General features: G+C 44.6%; 1 protein-coding gene across 3 annotated transcripts in view; it reads left to right on the top strand.

The window, feature by feature from the left end:
* Positions 1–22185, top strand: part of RGS20 (regulator of G protein signaling 20) — a 78649-nt gene extending 56464 nt beyond the window's left edge. For all 3 annotated transcript variants that reach the window (XM_059901276.1, XM_059901277.1, XM_059901278.1), the window contains 4 exons: positions 3746–3894; positions 10458–10544; positions 15973–16207; positions 21384–22185. In XM_059901276.1, coding sequence (XP_059757259.1) covers positions 3746–3894; positions 10458–10544; positions 15973–16207; positions 21384–21572 — 660 coding nt within the window. In that variant the 3' untranslated portion in view covers positions 21573–22185. The remainder of the gene's footprint in view (positions 1–3745; positions 3895–10457; positions 10545–15972; positions 16208–21383) is intronic.
* Positions 22186–25057: the final 2872 nt, after the last annotated feature.

Raw genomic sequence — 25057 nt, 5'->3', positions numbered from 1 at the left:
AATGTGGAAGAACACACTGAAGAAACACGTTACAACTGTAAACAGTGCAGTACCTTTTAACACAGTCTCAGCAACATACACCTCTCATTTTGTCTGATAAAAGACTTCCACGTTCAAAAGAAGACAATGAGATATATATATATAAAATCTTTCTAGCAACTATCAAAAAGGTATAAGTCCATCAGTACGTGAGTGGATAAGGAAATTGTGGTACATCTATACAATGGAATACTGCTCAGAAATACAAAGGAATGAACAATACAACAATCAGAAAATAACTATGCTGAATGAAGAAAGCCAGATAAAAAAGAGTAGATGTCGTATGATTCCATTTTTATAAAATTCTAATAAATGCAAATTAATATATAGTAAGAGGAAGCAGATCAGTGACTGTCTGGGGCTGGCAGGTGCAGGAGGGAGGGGTCCCAAGTGATGTGAGGAAACTTTTGAGCTTGATGATGTGGTCTTGACTGTGGTCGTGGTGTCACAAGTATATACATGTCAAAACATCAATAAACATGTGCCATTTATTGCATGTCTGTTAGACCTCAATAAAGCTGTTTTCAAAAGTGTATAAGAGCAGACTTTGATGAGATTTGCCTCTGATTTCTGAAGGCTATATTTAGTCATGAGCAACCTTGTGATGTTCTCTAAGAGTTTACTCACTAAATCATCAAGATTCTTCCAGGTAGGTTGGCACTCTGTATCCCCAGGTTCTGCATCCATGGATTCAACCAACCTCAGATCAAAAATACTGGGGAAAACTCCAGAAAGTTCCAAAAATCAAAACTTGAATTTTGCCTTGCACTGGCAACTATTCACATGGCCTTTACATTGTATTAGGTATTACAAGTAATCTAGAGATAATTTAAAGCGTCCAGGAGGATGTGCACAGGTTATGTGCAAATACCACATCATTTTATGTAAGGGACTTGAGCATCTGTGAACTTTGGTATCCTGGGGGTCCTGGAACCAGTCCCCCACGGGTGCTGAGGGACAACTGTATTTACAAAGAAATAGGTGTGTACGAACAAATAAAATACGTTAACTATTAAGATAGGCTGGCACAACTTATTTTATACTATGTAAGCAATATAAGAAAACTTGCTTAACTTGGTAAAGTTATCTTCTCCCAGAAACCTCCGACACACATCACACATGCAGGGAAAATACTGTCAGTCTTCTCATTAAAGTCATGAAGAAAACAAAAGTGCCTGACAGTATTTCTACTTTTCAATATTTACTGAACTTCCTGGCCAGTGAAGTAAGACCAAGGAGAGGAAAGAGGTATATACCTTGGAAAGGGACAGAAAGTAAAGTGTGATTATTTATAGACAGTATCTAACTAGGAAACAAGAGATTCTAACAAGAGAATTAACAGAAAGACTCGTAAAACTAAGAGAAGTCAATAGAGAGGTCAGATAGAGTGTCATTAGCCTTCCTAGACTCTGAAGTAACTATTTAGAAACATGGGGGTTGGGTGGGGAGGTATTTACAACAGCAGCAAAAATTGACCTCTAAAATATTCAGGAAAAAACCTATCAAAAATATGCAGAACCTGTTTGAGGACAACTCTTTAACTGTACATAAGACAGGGTTTAAATGAAGAGCTATTTCATGACCGACTGGGGAGACCCAGTCTCACAAAGACGTTGAAACCCACTGACATGACCACGTCACAATCCTTCCTTCTTTTGAGAAGCAATGGGGATTTTGTTTTTAATGAGGCAAGGTGCATCAGTATCTCTGAGAAAATAAGTTACCCGGAGCATCTTTGGCTGAAAGCATCTTTGGAGACTGAGCTGGCGTGTCCTTGCCTCTCCGTGTCCTGAATGAAGTGAAACCGTTGTCAGTCTCTGGCTCCACTGAAATGCCGCGGATGCGGTGAGAACGTGATGCCAGAGGAGCCCAGCTTCTCCCCCAGGGGCATTCAAGGGGGTCCACTCAGGAGGCTGGACCACCCAGGCGGGGCACTGTGGACGGGTGTTGTAAGCATGGTTCTGGCTGTGGAGGAAGGGACAGTAAATCCCTCTGACGGGTCTCTCGTTCTGTTTTGGGACTTACATCCCAGGATGATTAAAAGACAAGGGCCAACCCTGAGTAGTAGTTGCCATCCAAGCTCCTACTGCTTGCCGCAGGACAGGCCAATAAATCAAGAGACGCGCTGTTGAGGCGGGGAACAGCGACTTTATTCGGAGAGCCAGCAGACCAAGAAGATGACGGACTAGGGTCTCAAGGAACCATCTTCCGCAAATTAGAGTTCAGGCTTCTTTTATACTCAAAGGGGAGGCAGTAAAGTCGAGCACTTCCTGGTTCTGGGTGGCCTCCGGACGGGCTGTGTGAATTTCTTCCTGCCTGCAGCCATTCACAGGTGGGCCTGGTCAGGACGTTTCTTGTGAGCTAAGCAAAGGTACTTTAGCTTAACGCTCATTACCTGGGAGGCGGGGTTCTCAGAGATGGGCTGTTATGTATCATTTAAGCTTCTAGGCAACACCCCTTTAGTGATGAACTTGTAATAGAACCATGGTTCTTCCATGTTCCACAGTCATCCCTGATAGGTGCTGAAACAGATGTCATTTCTCGCAAATGTTTCTCGTAAATCCAGTGTGGTCCTTATCAAATTCCCGCATGGTATTGATGAGCTGATTCCAAAATTCCACTGGAACACAAACAGGCAAGAACAGCCAAAAAGGTTTTTTGGTTTTAATTCATAACCTTTTTTTTTTTTTTCCCCCCCTGGCTGTGCCATGGCAGCTTGTGGAATCTCAGTTCCCCGGCCAGGAATTGAACCCGGGCTACAGCAGTGAAAGCCCAGAATCCTTACCACTAGGCCACCAGGGAGCTCCCTGGTTTTAATTCACGAAGAGAATTTAACTTACCCAATATGAAAACATATAATAAAAGTATGATAATTAAAACAAAGTCCAACAGCATATAAGGATAAGTAATAGCAGGGATAGATAAATCTAATGTTGGAATAGAATATCAAATTCAGAATTTGATTCCAAAGATCTATTTAAGGTTCTTTAACACAGATTGGATTTTTTTTTCTTTTACCCCACCAACAATTCAAACCATTGTATCAAAAATAAAAACGGACACAGCAATTTCTCGTTTCTTATGCTGCGTTTATATTTTTCTCCTTCAACCATTCCTGTAGTTCTCAGGCAAGGCGAGGGATGAAGCGGTTTCCGACCGCGCAGTGTCCAGGGAGGAAGGCCAGGGCACCGTCCCTACAGGTGGCAGGATGGGGGTGGGTCACTGTCCTGAGCCGGGCTCACGTCCTGGGCATCCCTGAGCAGGACTGCGCACGGGCGCGGCTCCAAGGGCTTTGCAGCTGCGATCCAGCTGCCCCTGTAACTGCCCCCCCTCCTCACAATGGTCCAGCGGGGGGCGGGGGGGACTCGAGCTACGAAACGCACCTGTGGTAGGTCCTCACCGCGATGTCTGAGGGATGTGATGCCAGCGTCTGTCTCCTTGACCCAACTGTGAGCGCCTTAGCACAGGGACCCCCCCCCCAATTCGTCCTTTCACTCCTAGAATTTAACACCGTGCTTCCAGACAGGGAATAAATGTTTGGTCAATGAATGGATGCTAAGCACCAAATTTTGCCAGAATTCGCAGAAATGATCTGGAGAGAGTCACACTGCATCTTCTCAATGATGCAAACGACAGCGGAATCGGAATCTCCAGCTTATGTGGTGCTAACTCTGCCCCCGCCCCCCTTTTACTTTCCCTGTTGCAGCCGATGGGATCAGAACGCACGGAGATGCGAAAGCGGCAGGTGTGCACAGCCCAAGGGCCCGCAGCCTCCGCCCCAGGCCAGCACGGAGTGGGGAACCGGGGGTCCAACGCTTGCTGCTTCTGCTGGTGCTGCTGTTGTAGCTGTTCTTGGTAAGGTTTGCGGCTTTTCATGAACGCGCTCCTGGTAGGAAAACGGTACCCTGCATGGTGCCAGTTTATGATGAATGCAGTAAGTGCTTTTAAGCAGCTGCTATATGCCTGCCTCTGATGTGGGTTCTGTAAAGGACGACAACAAAAACAAACCCAAGAGGAGGCTGCATCCTAGCTCTGGGGAGACATATGCAAATCCCCAAAATCAGGCTAACTAATTTATATCAAATATCTAAAGAACAATCTAAGACAGCTGACGATTGAATATTAATATCTGGGCAGAAAGGAGTGAACTCAAGGCCCTCCAGTTGGTAACAAAGGCTTCATGGAGGACTTAGAATTTAATCTGGGTCTTTAAGTTTAGGGTTATCAAGGAGAATGAGCCTGCATTTTACATTCTGCTGCTTCTGTTTTATTAATATTGTTTTTTAATAAAGAAAAATGTCAAAACCTAAGCTTGACAGAGAGAGGAAAATCTAAAAATATAGGCTCACTTACTAGTAGTGGAAGATACACAATCATTGCTTTAAAAAAAGAGATACAACTTGAGCATTTGAGTCACTGTTGAAGATCTAGAGAAATGGGGCTGAGTTACACCCAGAAATCACAAGAACATTAGGTTGCATTTCTGAAATCTTGGATATGAAACGTGCTTCATGACAGTCAAATGTGTGCATAGCTTTAGGCAATTAAATTATTGTAAATTTATTTGGGCTTGACTGCAAGTTAGACCAAGACCTCACTATCCAGTGGAGAAGAAGGAAAACTGGGATTGATCAGTGACGTAGAACCATTAGAACTGGGGGTGGGCGGGGTGGAGGCTGAAGGTGAAAAGTCCGGGACGGTTTGGGCTGCTCCTGCTTGCCTCGGGCTGGTGTTAATTTCCAGAAAGTTCCAGGCCAGTGCCTCTGAGGATGGATGTTACCCTGATGCTGGGAGGTCTGTCCATTCGGGACAGAACCCCAGACTCAAGTGGGAATATGGGGGAGAGTGGCTGACCAGAGCCGAGCAGCCCGGAGTTTAAAGTGAGCCTTCAGCCCTGACAAGAGGTCTAGAGGACCCGGCAGGAGACGGGAGGAAAGGGCGCGTTGGCAGCCCCGAGGTGTCCAGGAGCCCCGCTAGTCGGGGAGGGGACCTACCAGGGGTGAAGAGACGGCACTGAGGCCCCTTTTCCGCCCTTTCACTGCTCATCAGGCTCAGCGAGATGACGCCTGAGAGGTGTGCAAAGGTGTCCCTGTGCAGGAGGGATGCCGCCTGGCGTTTACCCCACCCCCCCTTCCGGCTCTGGTGCCTTGGGGTGGCACAGGAGGTGGGGACCATGGTCTGAGCAGTGTCTGGGGCTGAGGGTGTATGGGCGGCAGGTGGTGACGGGTCCCAGAGCAGCCTCTTCCTACTAACGTCAACCAGGGCGAATGAAATATAAATCCAACCTGGACTGGACCTCCTCATCACGGCCAGCACCTGGGCAGCACGTGGTATGTGTGTCTACGAGAGACAAGAGAACAATGACTTCAAAGTACGGGAGCGAAGGAACAGAAAACTTAGTCAAACTATAACTCAGGAGTGTAGGTAAAATAAGTCATTTTCAGACACACAAAGGCCAAGAGAGGTAACTGCTTCAGACCCTCCCTAAAGAACTAAGGATGTATTCAAGGGTAAAAAGGGTAAAAAGTGAACCCAGAGGGCAGTCATGGGAAACAAGTAACACTGATGAATACAAAAGAAGCAAACACAGCTGTAAAACTTGGTATTTAATTTTGTGTTAGAAAGTGTACATCCAGAGCCATAAACAAACAACCTCATGTTAACAATCAACAAATCAAATACCTCCGTCTTTCCTAGGAAAAAACTATAAGAACATTTTCTTTCAAAATTAATGGTATTTATGCTTAGTCAGAAATGGAACATCGATTTTTCCACATCAAGGGAAGGCAATAAAAGAAATACTGGGGCTTCCCTGGTGGCGCAGTGGTTAAGAATCCGCCTGCCAGTGCAGGGGACACGGGTTCGAGCCCTGGTCCGGGAAGATCCCACAGGCCGCGGAGCAACTAAGCCCGTGCGCCACAACTACTGAGCCTGTGCTCTAGAGCCCGCGAGCCACAACTACTGAGCCCGCGTGCCACAACTACTGAAGCCTGCGCACCTAGAGCCCGTGCTCCGCAACAAGAGAAGCCCGCACACCGCAACAAAGAGTAGCCCCCGCTCACCACAACTAGAGAAAGCCCGCGCACAGCAACAAAACCCAATGCAGCCAAAAAAATTTTAATTTTTAAAAATTAAAAAAAAAATACTGAAAACTTTATCAGCATATGGCAAAGGTGGCTTTAGCAAAAGAAAGAATGAGCTATTCTATAAATACCCAGATTCTTGGCATTAGGATGACCAGCTCATCCCAGTTGCCTGGTTGGTTTTAGCGTTGAAAGTCCTATGTCCCAGAAAACTCATGAGCCCCAGACAAACTGGGAAGGTTGGTCACCCTACCTGGTATCCAAATCCATAGAAATAGATTTATATTCCTATATTGCATCATGTAAAAAATTAATCTCCCAAGATCAACTCCAGATGGCTTAAAAGCCTAAACGTGAATATCCAAGAGGAAAACACAAGATAATATCTTTATGATCTTGGTGTTGGGAAGAATTAACTTTTAAAAAGAAAGAGGAAAATCTGTAAAAGGAAGAGATTCATAAATTTGGCTACATTAAAATATTAAAATATGCTAGCAGGAAAAATAAAAACACATTTCATCCAAAGACTTGTACATGAACATTTATTGCATCATGATTCATCCTGTGAGAGGGGTCATAGCAGCATTAATCTGATTGAGAAAAACTGAAAATATCTGAATAGATGCTTTGTGGTGTAGTTATATAATGTGATACCATCCGGCTTTTAAATGCATGTGCTTTTAAAGAAGAAAAAGGAGAAAAAGCGACTTGTAAAGCAATGCATATTTACAAAGTTTGGAAATATGTGCGTATCTATATATTTTTATTTATTTATTTATACATTTTTAGAGAGGGTAGGGTAACTGAATGGTAATGATAAAAAACAAAAAAATAAGTGTGGTGGTTATCTCAGGAGAAGAAAGGGGGAAATAGGTTGGGGGAAAAGTGCGTGGAAAACTTGAACTGTTCCAATATTTGATTTCCTTGATTTTTTTCACAACATGCTTTTGAGATTTATCCATGTTGAGAGTACACAGTGAGTCCATTTTTAAGAAAGGTAAATGGCAATTAGTTTTCTAAGCCCTTGTATTAACTTTCTCAGAATCCTGCTTTCTGGCCTTCAGGCGTTTCATTTTATAAAGGAAGTCATGCAGAGTCTTGATCTCTTGAAAATAAACTTTTTGTTTTCCTTTCTAGAAGACTGAAGAAATTTTTCCTCTTTATAACAACTCTAAACTTTACCAAAAGAGACCTAAGCAGGGGTCTTCTTTTACTGAATAGTTCTTCAAAGTGGTGAGCAACTATTTTGGCTTCTATCAACATTTTCTTATTCTACTTTAACAATAAAAATAAATTCAGGTTCAAAAAGTTGACACAAAATATATTACTGTTTTTCAAGAACAACACATTGTCGCCTAAGAAATATTCCTACTTTTAAAAATATGAGACATGGAAAAAATGCCAAAGCTTAAGTACATATTGCATTATTTATTCATAATACAACTTACAGTTCTTTTAAGAATCTTGTGTCAAATTCATCCTTCCTTTTCCTCTTTGCTTTTTCATACCCACTGTGTAGTACTGTTTTCTCTTACAAAAGAAGTCTATGATGTCGGGCAGTATTAATACTCCTGCAGAGAGAGTACCACCCAGATGCCTCTCAAATTCGTTTTTGTTTTTGTTTTTTTTTAAGAAACCATCGTTTACTGAAACTGTTAGCCCTGGCGTCATGAAAGCAACAAGAAAAAGGAGTTCCTGCATGTCTAATGACAGCACTTAAAGAAAAATAGAGCTACACACAAACACACAATTACTGAAAATTCATAAACAGATGTGCCTGAAAATAGAATAAAAGACTTCTATAAAATGGTGTAAAGAATGTTAAGGAAAGGCGTAATACAAGAATAGAAAAGACAGTACAGAGGCAATAGTAAGATAAAGCAAACTCAACTAATCAGTGGTAAAAATCCATTTTGATATTAATGGGAAACTAAAAGCATTCCTGCTAAAATCAAGAACAAGGCAAGGGGGACTTCCCTGGTGGCGCAGTGGTTAAGAATCCACCTGCCAAGTCAGGGGACACGGGTTCGAGCCCTGGTCCAGGAAGATCCCACATGCCACGGAGAAACTAAGCCCGTGCACCACAACTACTGAGCCTGCGCTCTAGAGCCCACGTGCCACAACTACTGAAGCCCGCGCACCTAGAGCCCATGTTCCGCAACAAGAGAAGCCACCGCAGTGAGAAGCCTGCACACTGCGACGAAGAGTAGCCCCCGCTCGCTGCAACTAGAGAAAGCCCACACACAGCAACGAAGACCCAACGCAGCCAAAAATAAATTAATTAATTAATTTTTTAAAAAAAGAACAAGGCAAGGCTGTCCAGGATCTTCCCTACTATTCAACACTGTGCTTTAGGGATCAGACAAGAAAAAACAACTGGAGACCCAAGAATTGGGAAAGAAGAGGAAAAGCTCCCTGTTTGCTGATGATATGAGAATTCCCTTGAGAATGCCAGGGGAATTGTTGCTAAGCTGACACAAACACAAAAGAGAAATCAAATTAACAAAAAATAATAGCTTTCAGAAGGTAAAGAACTCTTACAATTCAAAAATAAAAAGACAAACCAATTTAAAAATGGGTGAAGGATCTGAATAGATATGTCTCCAAAGAAGATGTACAACTAGCTGATAAATACTTGTAAAGATGCTCAAATGTCATGAGTCATTAGCAAAATGCAAACCAAAAGCACAATGTGATACCACTTCATAAACACCTAAATGGCTAGAATAAGAAAGACAGACAACAGTAAGTGTTGTCAAGGGTGTGGAGGAATTGGATCCCTCCAACATTGCTGGTGGGCGTGTGAAATGGTGCAGCTGCTTTGGAGAACAGTTTGGGCCTTCCTCAAAATGTTAAAAATAGAGTTACGACATGACAGCATTTCCACTCCTGGGTATCTACGCAGGAGAAATAAAAACAGACAGCCACACAAAGACTTGTACGTGACTGTTCATAGTGGAATTATTTACAAATAGCCCTGACGTGCAAACAACGTAACTGTCCATCAGCCAATGAATGGATAACAAATTGTGATATATCCAGGCAATGGAATATTATTCAGACACAAAAAGGAATAACGTAGTGAAACATGCTACAACATGAATGAACCTTAAACCAGTATGCCAAGTGAAAGAAGCCAGCCACCAAGGACCACATATGGTGTGATCCAGAATAGACATGTCGGGACTTCCCTGGTGGTCCAGTGGTTAAGACTTCGCCTTCCAAGGCAGGGGGTGCAGGTTCAATCCCTGGTCGGGGAGCTAAGATCCCACATGCCTCGTGGCCAAAAAAACAAAACATAAAACAGAATAGACATGTCTTAGAGAACAAACTAGTGGTTACCACTGGGGAGAGGGAAGGAGGAGTGGCCATAGAGAGGTGGCGGAGAAAAGGGTTATTATGGGATTATATGAAATCATGTGTGTGAAACTTTTGAAAATTGTAAAGCACTGTAGAATTTAAAGAATCTTTCATTCAGTGAAAAAGAAGAGACGTATCTCTAGAGACAGGAAGCAGATTCGTGTATGTTGAGGGCTGGTGTAGGTCAGAGGTAGTGTGTCATGAGCAGTGGGTGCCAACAGGTCTGGGCTTCTTTTCGGGGTGATGAAAATGTTGCGAAATTAGATAGTAGTGAGGGTCATACACCCTTGTGATTATGCTAAAAACCACTGAGTTGTACACTTTAAAGAGGCAACTTTATGATGTAAAAATGATGGTTCAGTAAAGCTATTAAGAAATTACCTTCAGACGTACAAACAATAAAGTTAGAAGATGAGATGGAAGTGAAAATTCCATTTACTATAACAACAGAAATACCTGGAATAAATTTACAAATGAAGGTACAAAATGTGTATAAGGAAACAAACTCTCTTGAAAGATACAATAGAGGTTTTGATTGCACACTTTCCTGGCTTTCTTTCATACTTTCATATGTGTGCCTGTAAATACATAAAATCTCCATTTTCACTGGGAAACAAAGTCTGGAGAATGTATGCCTTTTTTTCAAGGTTCAGGAAACAAAATGAAAACCGAAAACATTCCTGAAAATCTGACCTTTTTACTACTTTCTAATGGACATGTTTTATGAAAAGAATTATTATTCTAAATGTAAACTCTCTCAATGAGTGTAGACCATAGTATTATACATAGCATTAATTTTGCTAATACTTTATTTTCATACTTTTGGTTTTCTTAAGAAAACAAAGAAGTGTCACTTTTATCAAGAAAAGAAATTAATTCTACTTGGTAACCTGGAGTTCTCTGAAATATTTGTAAAAAATCTTTCCTTGATACAGAATGATCTCAACTAACACGTGTTTGTCTTATTTCTTGCAGTCTCACTGTTAGAAACCAAGAAGAACAGAGACTCAGGAGTACTTCCTATGAACTCAGAACAGAGGACCTTCCCACCTGTGAAGAAAGGTAAAATCTCACAGTGTTTAGCTCACTAAATCGACAGAAATGCCAACCTTATTATTTTTTCCTTACAGTTTTATTGAGATACAATTGACATCCAGCACCGTGTAAGCCTAAGGAGAACAGCATAATGATCTGACTTGTATACGTCATGAAATGATGATCAAAATAAGTTTAATGAACCTCCATCCTCTCATAGATTCTCAACCAGATTTTTTTTTTTTGCATTTTTGTTTCAATAGAACACACAGTTTCTCTAACTACAATTTAATAATATCAAATCATAATGTTGCATCACATTTTCACTCTGCAGAATTCTTTTTTTTTTTTTTAAGTTATTTATTTATTTATTTATTTTGTGGCCACGCCGTGAGGCATGCGAGATCTTAGTTCCTCAACCAGGGATTGAACCCGGGCCCCCTGCATTGGGAGCTCGGAGTCTTAACCACTGGACTGCCAGGGAAGTCCCTGCAGAATTCCTTGTAATTCATTGTGTGACAGGGAGAAAAATCAGTTCCATTGTTAATCTAATGCCTGTTAATCACAAATAGAAATTGATGCTTCTTGGCAAAACATATGACATCATTTTATTTTTATGTGATTTACTTTTTTAAATAAAAGAACATAATGAAATACGCAAGTTAGGGTTTCAGGAAAATTTTAAAGGTCCATTTTTTTTTCTTAACTATAAATTTATACTTTAGTAAATGTATTATGTTTTAAGTATTTTGAGAAAAACTTGGAAAAACACAAATTACTTTCCATAATGCCAAATTTTAAAATTGTCTTTTTTCCTTCCTGTATTATCTATGGATTTACTTCCACTTACCTATTCTTATTCCTTTTCTTTGTGTTATGCCAATATAACTGCAGGCAATAGACAAATATCCTAAAAGCATTGTTCAAATAGGTCTTGTCGTAAATTATTTATTTTTGAGGGGGGAAAAAACAAGTAACCTAAAAGTTTAGTTAAAATATTTTTCTTCATTCTTTATTTTATTTATTTTTACCCAGATATTTCAAAGTCTAGGATGCATATTAAGATCTTGCATAATTCATGAGTCTGTTAAAAACAGCTTTTATTTCTTTAATTAATTTATTTATTTATGGCTGCGTTGGGTCTTCGTTACTGTGTGCGGGCTTTCTCTAGTTGCAGCGAGCGGGGGCTACGCTTCATTGCGGTGCGCAGGCTTCTCATTGCGGTGGCTTCTCATGTTGAGGAGCACGGGCTCTAGGCGCGTGGGCTTCAGTAGTTGTGGCACGTGGGCTCTAGAGCACAGGCTCAGTAGTTGTGGCGCAGGGGCTTAGTTTCTCCGTGGCATGTGGGATCTTCCCGGACCAGGGCTCGAACCCGTGTCCCCTACATTGGCAGGCGGATTCTTAACCGCTGCACCACCAAGGAAGTCCCGTTTTTATCTTATGTATTTCAGTATACTGTGTTCTGCACCAGGGCTTGAGGCTTTGAGTCCTGTCTGGAACCAGAAAGCCCTCGTCTGGTGCTGGCTCTGTCCATCCTGCCTGTATGACCTTGGGCACTTAGCAGCCACATTCTGCCTCAGTTTCCCTGCGTGTAAAATGGGGATAATAACAGTGTGTTGTGACTCAGCCAAAGAAGGGTTGTCGTGAGCACTGAGTAACCAGTAAAGCACTGAGAACAGAGCCAGGCAAGAGGGAAGGATTCCATGTATATCGGCCATTATTTGTTCTCAGTCATAGCCAATGATATAAAATGACTCTTTATCCAATTTGATGCCTTTTGCTTCCATTTCTATTTAGATATTAATTTTATTCATTTGCATTTCCCTCACATGTCTTTGCCTGTCTATTTGTTTATAATTTTTGGTAGTATTTTGTACGCTTCCCGAAAATAGCATTATGTTGGATTTTTGCCCAGTTTGAGTCTTTGTCACTCAATTGGGAATTAAAATCCAATTACATTGGGTCAGTTGTCTTGATGATTACAGATATGTTTAATCTTCTAGAATGTTTGTTGATTGTCTACTTACAATACCCCCTAATTATTTCCTTTTTTTTTTTTTTTTTTTACTGTATGAACTGTGCTTTCTTTGCTCCTGGGTTCTTTGGTACTATGGAAAAGATACGTTTTCTCCCTCCCTCTCTCTCTCTCTCTCTCTCTCTCTCTTTTTTTAAAGGGTACTACTGATTACCCTTAAGTTTTTCAGTCATTCTTTTGTATGTATTTCTTAAATTAAAAGGAGTAAGAAGATATATTTTGAATCCCCATATTTAAGGAACATAACAGCATTCTTTTTTTTTTAATTTAGCATTCTTTACTAAGCCTTGCCAATTTAATTAACCTATCTAAAAAGAATCTGGTATTTTTATGTAGATTGCTTTAAGTTACTATTTTTAAATTATCTTTTAAGCATCTTTTAAAATATTTCTTTCAGGGAGTTCCCTGGTGGCCTAGTGGTTAGGATTCTGGGCTTTCACTGCTGTGGCCTGGGTTCAATCCCTGGTGGGGTAACTGAGATCCCACAAGCCGCATAGCCAAAAAACATGTATATATATATTTCTTTCAAAACTAATTTTGCTGGTTATGATAGAGATTTATGTTTTCATACAGAATACTCTTTTTATGATGAAAAGCTTAAACACCTGTTATAAAAAACAGAAATCAGACAATACAAAAGTTTTACAATAAAAGCTCAATTGTCCTCTTACTCCAGACCTTGTCCCAATCTCCAAATACAAACCATCAACAGTTTTTTTATGTATCCTCAAAGGAACTGTCTGTGCATTTCCACACAGTTGTACTTACATAGGATTCATCTATACACACTGAATCTAACTTTGAAACTAAACTTGAAATGATTGTTTGTCTGTCTGTGTCTCACTGCTGGCTCAGCTGACTACTCGCTTTCTATGACCCATTTTGTCTGGTCTTCAGCTTTTTTATTTTTTTTGGCCGTGTGGCGTGGCTTATGGGATCTCAGTTCCCCACCCAGGGATTGGACCTGGGCCATGGCAATGAAAGCCCGGAATCCTAACCACTGGAGCACCAGGGAACTCTCTGGTCTTCAGCTTTTCACTGATGTTTCTCTGCTGGGTCACTTATAATCCATCTTAAAGATAGGAAAAGGACATAGAATTTACATTGTAAACTTTGCATATGGGAGAGTTTTTTCTATCATCGTCGTATAATTAGGACGAGTTCGCTACATATCAAATTCTTTGCGATACACTGTTTACCTCCCAAAACTAAATGGAGAGCCTTTGGCAGTGTGGCAGATTAGATCATCCGGGGGCCTTCCCAAGACAGAAGAACAGATTTTGCATAAGTCTAAAAGTTTTTGCAACACTGGGCTCACAGAAAGTAAGGAAAAGGACAAAACACCTGAAAAGCAAAACCAAATAAAAAGTAAGTAAAGGGCTTCCCTGGTGGCGCAGTGGTTGAGAATCTGCCTGCCAATGCAGGGGACACGGGTTCGAGCCCTGGTCTGGGAAGATCCCACATGCCGCGGAGCAACTAGGCCCGTGAGCCACAATTACTGAGCCTGCACGTCTGGAGCCTGTGCTCCGCAACAAGAGAGGCCGCGACAGTGAGAGGCCCGCGCACTGCGATAAAGAGTGGCCCCTGCTTGCTGCAACTAGAGAAAGCCCTCGCACAGAAACAAAGACCCAACACAGCCATAAATAAATAAAAATTAAAAAAAAAAAAAGTCAGTAAAGCCCTGAGCAGTGACTGCTAAGCACAGGACAGAAGCGTTTTCTCTCAGAGCCAGTGCACAGGCGGTAGGGCAAGGAGCTGAAAGCCAGGATTCCAGGATTCAGCCCTGCTCCACGAAAGCACCAGAAGTGGCCCCCAGTCAGTAGGAAGCACACACACATCCTCTCTGGAGGAAAGGGAATGCCATCAAATGTGACTCTCAGTTTCCCAAAGATTAAGACCAACCAAAAATTACAAAACTAGGGCTTCCCTGGTGGCGCAGTGGTTGAGAGTCTGCCTGCCAATGCAGGGGACACGGGTTCGAGCCCTGGTCTGGGAAGATCCCACATGCTGCGGAGCAACTAGGCCTGTGAGTCACAACTACTGAGCCTGTGCGTCTGGAGCCTGTGCTCCGCAACAAGAGAAGCCGCGACAGTGAGAGGCCCGCGCACCACGATGAAGAGTGGCCCCCACTTGCTGCAACTGGAGAAAGCCCTCGCACAGAAACGAAGACCCAACACAGCCAAAAATAAATAAAGTAAAAAAATAAAATAAAAAATAAATAAATAAACAAAAATTACAAAACTAGAAGGACACAGCCTACCACAAATGAGAGTCAGTAGAAACAACACTTGGATTTAGAGGCCAAAAGACTTCAGATGTTAGAATTATCTGCAATCAAATATAAAATAATGGTCTCTGAAATGTTTAAACCAATTAAAGATGGAATCACAAAAATGAGTAGGCTGAATTCAACTATCAGAATTGTCCAGGAAGGGAAATTCCCTGGCGGTCCAGTGGTTAGGACTCTGCGCTTCCATTGCAGGGGGCATGGGTTCAACCCCTGGTCAAGGAACTAAGATCACACAAGCCTCGAGGCACGGCCAATAAATAAATAATAAATAAATAAATAATAAAATAAAAATAAAAGCAGAGTCTTTAAAAAAGAAAAACGAAAGAATATATTCTTCAGGGATACATCCATACATAAAAACTATGGGAAAAAAAGGGTAAGGGAAAAGAAATTAATAAGGATCATTGTTGAACAGATTGTGTTTTCTGACCTCGATATAATGAAAATGTAAGTAAAAATAAACTAAAACAGGGTAAGCCCCCAAATCAAGAACAGCAGTTCCGTCGGGGATGGAGGGGGGTGTCCAGAGGGCAGTGTGCGCACCTGGCACCCAGGTGAGTGCAGTGCTGCCGATGGCCTAGGTCTCCAGGTGAAAGGTGAATCCGTAAGTTCTCATTTCGTCATCGCTGTTCATCACTTGCAGTTACTGGACATAACGTATCTTCTTTTCTTTTCCTCTTTAACATTCTCTTTTGAATCTTTTCGAACCCTGGCCAGACACTGCCCCATGACTGTTCTGGAAGCCAGGTGGTCAGGCCTGACTTGGGTCTATCACAGCCGCCTGGGGAGTTTGTGGTCAGGTGGTTGTAAGAATTTTTTGTTTTACTTTTATAATTTAAAATCTTTGCCAGGATGTGCCTAGGTGTACAGGCTTGTTCTTAGCAGTTATTCCAGCAGTTTGGTTTGCAGGCCCTTTGCCAGCAGTGGTGCCATCCTGCTAGACAGTTGGAAAGTGCCACATGTGTTTCTGCCGAAGGCGCAAGGAAATGAGAGCAGCTCTTTCTCTGCCTAAAAGGGCCTAAGGGCACATTTTCATTCTCAGAGCGAAAAGGACACGTTGCTCGGGATGAAGTTCACATCAGCCACCAATAGCTCTGCTCCCTTCGCCCCTTTCTCCCGCCCCCGCCCAGCCCGGCCCCCGCCCTGGAGGAGGCCAGCGCCTGGGCGCAGTCCTTCGACAAGCTCATGCTCACGCCCGCGGGACGCAACGCTTTCCGGGAGTTTCTCCGAACGGAGTTCAGCGAGGAGAACATGCTCTTCTGGATGGCGTGTGAGGAACTGAAGAAAGAAGCTAATAAAGCCGTGATTGAAGAGAAAGCAAGAATAATATATGAAGACTACGTTTCTATTCTTTCTCCAAAAGAGGTACGTACCCACCAGAAACGTCCCCCAGGAGGCCGTAGGTGAAAGGAACCCCTTCAGTGTCTGGCCACCCGGCCTGGTCAGGGCTGCTCCACCATTCATAGTGTGCAAACGCCTTGGGGGGTGGGCCCACCAATGGGCGCCAAGTGACCCCCGAAATCAGTCAAAGATTGTGTGCATTTTCCTGGGAAAAGTATCTATAACTTTCATCCGATTCTCTAGAAGGAGGCGTCTATGCATTTTGCTGTAAACACTGTTTTAAAATGACACTCTATAAGCATTCCTTTAAATAAAATTATCCTTTTAATCTGAGCAAAACCTCGTTTACAGGTGCCCTGATTTCAGATGGAAAGAGCATCACTAATATGATGCTGGTGTGGCAGAGGTTCGCCCCACAGTGTCCCTCTGTTACGTTAAGAGAGATGACCAGATGAGTGAAATCATCAAGTTTCCATCTCTCAGTTTGCATTCTTCCAAATCTAAAATCTAGGAGGTCAGGTTGGCCTCAAACCCAAGTGCCTTGTAGCTCCGATGGTAGAATCCCACATGTGCCGCTCAGAATGTAAAGCTCATAAAACAGGACCTCTCCTGTCAGGGAGCTCACAGACAAGGGGGCAGCAGACATGGGGCCCCGGGTGCGACGTCTCGGGGTCGTGACGGGCTGGGGGACGAGCCATCCCTGGGGGGCGGGGGGAATGAGGAAGAGGTACCTGGAGAGGCCATGGATGGGCCAAGGATAATGAGGAGGAAATTACCAGAAACGCAGCGGGATGAAGGCATCCCAGGGGACAGGACTAGATGGGCCAAGGATAAGAGCATGGGGTCACCGGAACAGTGAACGCGTCGGAAGGTTAGTGGCTGAAGTGTGGAGCGCTTACCAAACAACTGGGGCCGGTGGCCAACAGCGGGAGGAACGTTTAGGAAAAGAGGATGGTCCGAGAGCGTGGAGAGGTTTGCGGACCAGGCTGAGGCTTTCTGAGGTTTATCCCGGGAAGAGCTTGGATTTTAGCCTGGTAATATCATCAAACTTGGATTTTTGAAGACCACATGATAGATTAGGAAAAGACGACCAGAAGCAGAGACCAGTTAGAGGACGAATTCCAACCCAGACATGACGATGGTCCAACCAGGCCAGCTGAAGAGAAGCCAGAGAGGATGGCTTTGATCTGAGTCTGGAATGACTGCACGTCTGGTTTAGGCAGACGGGGTGGGGACCATGCTTGGGAGAAAGACAGTGGGACTCAATTTCGCTCCCTTAAGTTTGCAGTAAGTTGGAGATATTCCATTGACAGATGTACGGATACGAAGTTCAGTTTCCATTTGGGGTTAACAAAAAGCAAGAGAATTCTTGTCCTTTAATGTATGGCTTCCACATATTTTTATTTTGTCATGACTTTCCTTTTTATTTTTTAAGGCAAGGTTTTTCATCACTGTCTTTCAAAGAATTATACAACCAAAAAACTTGGCAAATTTGTAAAGCAAAGATGATATAAAAAGACGACCCTTTCCTCCCAAATATAAGCATCTATTACTTGAAATGTAAAAGCTAGAAAAGTTTAAGAGCATAGACCTTGGGGTCAGATGCACTGGGGTTTGAGCCTCAGTTCTCTCATTTAATAGCTGCATGACCTCGGGTGTGTTTCCAAGCCTCTCTGCACCTCGGTTCCCTCCTGTGTAGGAAGGGGAGGTCCTCACTTGCCCGAACATTTGGGAAGAGTGACAGGGGGGACAATGTGAAGTCCTGCCCACGCCGGGCAGAGCAGGCTCACCCCGGGTGACCACCCTCAGCAACCCTGTGTCCATTTCCCGTCCTGAGCAGACCCTGTCCCCACCAGCACCTGAGGGACGGTCTTCAGATGGAGGCTGTAGAGAATGAAACAGTTCCATTTGCGCCTTAACTGTTGGTGAACTAGAATGTATTTTTTAAATTTATTTATTTTTGGCTGCGTTGGGTCTTTGTTGCTGCGCGCGGGCTTTCTCTAGTTGCCGCGAGCAGAGGCTACTCTTGGTTGCGGTGCGTGGGCTTCTCATTGCAGTGGCTTCTCTTGTTGCGGAGCACAGGCTCTAGGTGCGCGGGCTTCAGTAGTTGTGGCACGTGGGCTCAGTAGTTGTGGCTCGTGGGCTCTAGAGCGCAGGCTCAGTAGTCGTGGCTCATGGGCTCAGTAGTTGTGGCTCGCAGGCTTCAGTAGTTGTGGCTCGTGGGCTCTAGAGCGCAGGCTCAGTAGTTGTGGTGCACGGGTTTAGTTGCTCCGCAGCATGTGGGAGCTTCCCGGACTGGGGCTTGAACCCGTGTCCCCTGCGTTGGCAGGCGGATTCTTAACCCTGCGCCACCAGGGAAGTGCCCTAGAATATTTTTTGATGTTTTCTGCAGTAACGCTTAGTCTAATTTTCTTTCTTTTTTTTTTAAAGACTTTTTTTTGATGTGGACCATTTTTAAAGTCCTTATTGAATTTGTTACAATACTGCTTCTGTTTTATGTTTTGGTTTTTTGGCCGCGAGGCATGTGGGATCTTAGTTCCCCGACCAGGGATCGAACCCGCACCCCCTGCTTTGGAAGGCGGTGTCTTAACCACTGGACCGCCAGGGAAGTCCCAGGCTTAGTCTAATTTTCTAACAAGAGCAAGCAGGAGGCTCTCTCCTCTCAGCCCACAGTGAGTGCCGAGTCCCCACTCTGGCAGGAGCTGAGCTCCTAAGACCTGGGCCCTCCCACTCCGGAAGCTTCTAGGAGGGCATGGCCTGGTGGTGAGGGCAGCCGTGGGGGTCAGCTCAGGGTGGCTGGGAGGCTTCCCAGGACCGGGGAGCGACGTGGAAGCCAAGACCTGACAGAGGTACACGTTGCCAGGCCATTCTAGACAGTTCCCCTAGACAGCCTCCTAGAACAAAGACAGGCTAGTTCTCGCTCCTTCCTCCTTTAAATTCCAGGCTAACTCCAAGTTCCTTGTATTCTTGAGTGGAGCAGTGAGGGGGAGCTGGGGAGCCAGTGGGAGCAGGTCATAAAGGGCCTCCTACGTTTAAACTTGGAACTTGCCAGCTTTGCGCTTGATCCTGAGCCCACCGACACCAGCACGAGGTCTGGAGCCGAGTGGTGGGTCCGGGGGTGGTGCGGAGAGGCCCTGGACCGCCGGCCCGAGGCCAGTCAGCAGGCTGGTGAACAAACCCCGTCGAGGGGGTGGCTGACCTCCACGGGGGTCGCGGCAGAGGGGAGGGGGGCGGTGGCCGGATTCGAGCCGCGTTAAAGAGGCGGCGTCAGCAGGGCTCTGTGCCGATTACAGAGCCAGAGGGAGGATGAGGGTGAGCAGGACCCTGACTTGGGGGATGAGGGGTCCCAGCCCTTCCCGAGCATCCCGGAGATGCTGCGCCGCCGTCCCGAGGTTAGGTTTGAGTAACGTGGGCAGGCACAGGGGCTTCCCAGGAGGAGGTGGAGAGATGCCTCTGGAAAGACACATCACTGAAGCCCGTGCTCAGTGACTTGGACAAGCACACTTTCGGTTTTGTATTAAACAGCAGCACGTGCGGCGCGTACCTCTCCTGCCCGCCTGGTGCAGAGACGGTGCAGCCGAGGCTCCGCACGCAGCAGAGAAGCCGTGGAGTCCTTCTTGGTGGTGGTGTCCGTTCTCGGCTGTCTGCCTCCCGCGGGCCGCTCTGGTCCGGGATGCGCTTCGTCCAGGACGAGCTGACGTCGGAGTGCGAGGAGCCAGCAGCTCCCGGGACGTCGTGGACTCCGCACACTTTGAATTCACTCTCATTAAGCCCTGACCAGCTACCACCTTCGTCACCCCTGCTTTACGGAGCAGGTTTTTCGGGGATTTTTGCTGCACCACGCGGCATGTGGGATCTTAGTTCCCCGACCAAGGCTCGAACCCACGGCCCCTGCACTGGGAGCTCGGAGTCTTAACCACTGGACCACCGGGGAGGTCCTTATGGAGCAGTTCTTCAGAGCACAGTTCACTCTGCCTGAGGTCCCACAGCTAAACAGCGACAGAGCCCGGAGTTACGCCCAAGCCCGTGCTATCGACCCTTCCACGGTGCTTCGGGTCACTTCTGCCTGACCCCAGCCTGGAGCTCCAGGTTTTAGCCCTAGTGTTCTTAGGCAGTTAGCCAGGGGTAAGTCAATGTGCGCTACCTTTCTTCCTTGCGGCCATAGTCCCCTCATTTTATTTTAGTTTATTTTATTATTTTTTTTTCAAGACAAAATTTTGCATTTAATTTGGTAAGATAGTCTAGTTATACAACAAAACGAAATTACAGATAAAATTGAAGCACCTCTCCCACATTCCCCTTCTTCTCCCAGGATAGTAGTTACTATCCTGAATTTGGAGTTTGTCATGCTTACTATAAATATTTATGAACATAATATTGAATATTATATAATATTACTTTGCATGTTTTAAAACTTTATATAGAATGTGTGTGTGTAAAAGTTGTAGAAGAAAGTTCCCACTTTTTTTTTTAATTAATTAATTTTATTTTTGGCTGTGTTGGGTCTTCGTTGCTGCACGTGGGCTTTCTCTAGTTGTGGCGAGCAGGGGCTACTCTTCATTGCGGTGCGCTGGCTTCTCATTTTGGTGGCTTCTCTTCTTGTGGAGCACGGGCTCTAGGCGTGCAGGCTTCAGTAGTTGTGGCACGTGGGCTCAGTAGCTGTGGCTCACGGGCTCTAGAGCGCAGGCTCAGCAGTTGTGGTGCACGGGCTTCGTTGCTCCGTGGCATGTGGGATCTTCCCAGACCAGGGTTTGAACCTGTGTCCCCTGCATTGGCAGGCAGATTCTTAACCACTGTGCCACCAGGGAAGCCCTTCCCACATTTTTGAAATTTATATATATATAAAAGTCCCCTCATTTTCAAGAAGTAGAGCAGCGTTGTGGTTTTCTAAAGCAGTGCGATTCCCACCGGCATCTCCAAGAGAACTCATGAGAAATAAACTGTCAGCCGCCCCCAGATCCACTGGGTCAGGAGCTCTGGGGGGCCCCCCCGTACTTTTTAACGAGCCTTCCAGGGGCTTCTGATGCCTCTGAAGTTTGGGACCACTGTTCACTGTGTTCAGTTCCTCTCTCAACAGCTTAGGTTTGGGGATGACCTTGTTGGGTCTGGGATTTTTAAAACACCAAACAAGGTATGGGAGTTGGGGTGTATGTCCGAAGAGGCCCTTGTCTGACACAGCCCCATGTGTCCCCGCCGGCAGGTCAGCCTGGACTCCCGCGTGAGGGAGACCATCAACAGAAGCATGGCCGAGCCATCCCCGCACATCTTCGACGACGCCCAGCTGCAGATCTACACCTTGATGCACAGGGACTCGTACCCCCGGTTCATGAACTCTGCTCTGTACAAAGACCTGCTTCGCTCCTTATCTGAGAAAGCAGTGGAAGCCTAGGATGTTCAAAATATTTATTATTAATAAAACAAAGAACTCGTGGACTCCGTGTAGGACAGGGGATTTAGAGCCAGTAGTGTCTTCTGCTGGGTCATGCTCGGGTTATTTTTATATTCTGCAGAAGGCTGTATATTCACCAAGTACATTGCGGCCACCTTTTGTGATACTTTTGGGAAAAATGGGGTACGGCTGTGTAGAAAGGTAGTATATTTACACTTACAATGACAGTAGCACGTTCTCAGTGACAAAGGATACACAAGAAGACACCACACTGCCTGCAGCGTGTACATCCATGGGAACAGGACCCAAATTCCCATTTTATAAAGATGTGACCGCTACCTGTAAAACTGGTATTCTACTTTATCTTAGGATACATGTACGTAGATGCGTATCATGTGCGTGTGTATCTTACATGGTTAATGTAAAGCCCTGGGCTCTGAAGTGGATCAGCCTCAAATGTTTGATAAGAGACGTACTGCTTAGAAAATGCTGTTGTTGAAAAGTTACCTTTATTACCAGAATCTGCCAACCTGAAGAATGAATTTTCACGTAGGTTGTGTTCATCACAAAACGTTCAAATAAGCATATCTCCATTTTTACTATTGAAAGAAATATGGGCATTTTCACTCTAAAAAAATAAAGCACAAGAGTTTTATCTCAATCTTTTTTTCACATGTCACTATTTGGGAAATATAAGATTAAGTAAGTGGGGACACACGCAAGATTCTCTTCTAGCTCCCAGACTAGGATTTTCTTTTTAGATCCCACTTTTTATCACAGGTGAATAGGATAACTTCATGGCTCACAGGTAAAAATATGGGTTTGTAGGCCTAAACCGTCCTGAAGAAACCCGTCACTAGGATGAATGGGAAAGAAAGGCATCCAGAATCCGGAATAGTCTGAGTAGTGGGTTGGAACGTGATTTACACGAGGCCCTAATGGGACGGCCCTCCTCTTGGCCACCTCCCTCCCTGGCCCTTCAGCCTGATGACTCCTTCCTTATGCTCTTCAACCCTAAGCCCTCAACCTCATTCTCAGCAAAACACCTCACCTCCCCCTTTACTGTGAAAATCGTGCCGCTAACCCTGCACCTTCTCACGTGACCTATAAATCCGCGTGGGTCGAGGTCAATGCCCACCTTCCCAGCCCAGTCCCAGAGAAGGTGCTCTTTCCTCCTTTTCAAGGCGTCAACGCCTCGTGTGCTTCTATTTTTTTTTTAATTTTATTGAAGTAGTTGATTTACAATGATGTTGGGTTAATTTCTGCTGTACAGCAAAGTGATTCAGTTATACGTATATAGATTCTTTTTCCTACTCTTTTCCGTTACGGTTTATCCCAGGATACTGAATAGAGTTCCCTGTGCCGTGCACCAAGACCTTGCTGTTTATCCATCCTCTGTATCAGAGTCTGCATCTTAATTCTGACTTCATGTTCTAGGGCCCCATTTTTTTCCTTAGACAAAGAGGACGTCACTGGGATCAAGGCATCAACGCTGCCCTCCAGCTGTTTACATCCGAGTAAGGATGACAGGCGTGTGGGGCAGTGGCGATAGCAGTGGGGAGTACCCATCCAGAGAAGAGCTGAGCTCGGGAAGCCCTGGAGGCTACGGGAAGCTTTGGGGGCGGAGGTGACACCAGAGCTACAGCCTACAGGACAAGAAGAGTGTGTGTGTGGGGCGGAGGTGTAGGGAAGGCATTGGTACTTGGAGCAAACCCCAAAGGGTCCAGTTCCGGCCTGTCAAGCAGGAGGTAAGTGGAGATGTAAAAGATGTGGAGGAGGAGCTGGAGCCGGGGGCCTAGGCTTTAGGCTGGAGTATTGACGGGGGATTTGTCAACACAGGGACTGGCTGGAGGGTTACAGCCTGAGCAGGGCTGAGCGCACATCCCTGCCAGGTGGACAGAGGAGCCAGCGCTCCCGAGGGACAGTTAGAGGAGCTCCTCGTCCCCATACCCGTGCAGGGAGAGCCGGGGGGTGCCTCTGGGGATGCAGCAGCCCCCGGAGTGGGTGCTGCCTAGACTCGGCTCTTAGATTCCATCCCCCTTGACTTCTTCCCACACTGGAAGCTTCTTTGGACTCCCTTTCAATGCAACTCCAAGGTTTAAAGAAATTTTATGTAAAATCTGACAGGCTGATCTTGTTCGGATGGATGGCTCGCCATTTGGAAAAAAATGTATAGAAACAAATGTAAATTCCACATGGTTTAAAGGTCTAAAAGAACATTATAAGAACACTGGAAGAAAATGTAGGCAATATTTTTGTAACTTCAGATGGAAAGCATCTAAGCAAAACGTAAAATCTAGAAATCATAAAAGAAACACTGAGATTGGATTATGTAAAAATTTAAATTCTGTACAACATAAAAACATAAAAGAATGAAAACACAAATATTATGCTATAAAACACACTCAAGATTACTATGCAGAATGTATTAGGAGTGTCTACAAATTAGACAACTCTATAGACAGAAAAGGAAAAACACAATATAAACCATTAATGGAAAAAATCAACTGGCTAGAAAACAAGAAAATAGGAACACAACATATACAAAATGATAATCATGTGAACTCAGAACAACGAGATGACAGTGGTTACCGTTTCCCCCTAGGTTTGCAAAAGTCACAAGGATAGCTGATATCCAGCATTAGCAAGGTGTCAGGAAATGGGCGTTCCTACGCTGTTGGCAGGTGGGTGAACTGGTCTGACTTTCTGGAAAGCAATCTGGCAATATCATTCTGCATGCACACGCCCACTAGCTGAATCCACCCGACAAAACATCAAAATCTACCCACAGGGGAATAGGTTTTCAAGGGAATGGTATATACCCGCAGACTGCTTGCCCTACGGTGAAGGTGGCTGGCATACACCTCCATGCACTGGCAGGGAGTGTTCTAAGCTAAAACAGCGAACTGCAGGGTATGTATAATGTGTGTCCATTTATAACGTTAATAATGGCCATTCCCAAAAAGAGTCCTCTCACCGATGGAACTGGATACTGGTCCAAAGTCTTATTGCTGTAAATTATTGTTTAGTCCTTACAACCCTCTACGGTAGGATGCTCATCTTTACAAATGAGCAGAGAGAGGGGTGAAGTACTTGGTCAGTCTCACAGCTGGTACATGGCAGCTGCATTTGAACCTGAGCAGACCAGAAGCCCACGCTCTTAACCGCTACGCAGGGCCTATTTCCAAGGAAAAGAGGACTAGATAGCCCGGTATGAGCACGTACACACACACCGACGTAACAGAGAAAACTACAGAGCCAGGGAGATCATTTTCTCTAGTTCACGACTTCGACATAGAAGACGAAGGTAATCCAGCCAGTTTCCCGGGGTGGTATTTGAGTAGGCGTCCAGCAGGCCTCTCTGTTTTTAGAACTCACAAAGGCTCAGGAGGCCAGTTTTTCTCATTGAACATGACAAAATAAACATTAAAAAAAATTCATTCTTCATATATAAAGATGATACTGTCTTACACAAGTCAGTCAGG

Source organism: Balaenoptera ricei, chromosome 17, assembly GCF_028023285.1.
Source record: "Balaenoptera ricei isolate mBalRic1 chromosome 17, mBalRic1.hap2, whole genome shotgun sequence".
NCBI classification, from domain to species: Eukaryota; Metazoa; Chordata; class Mammalia; order Artiodactyla; family Balaenopteridae; genus Balaenoptera; species Balaenoptera ricei.
This window is presented reverse-complemented; position numbering and strand designations above follow the sequence as displayed.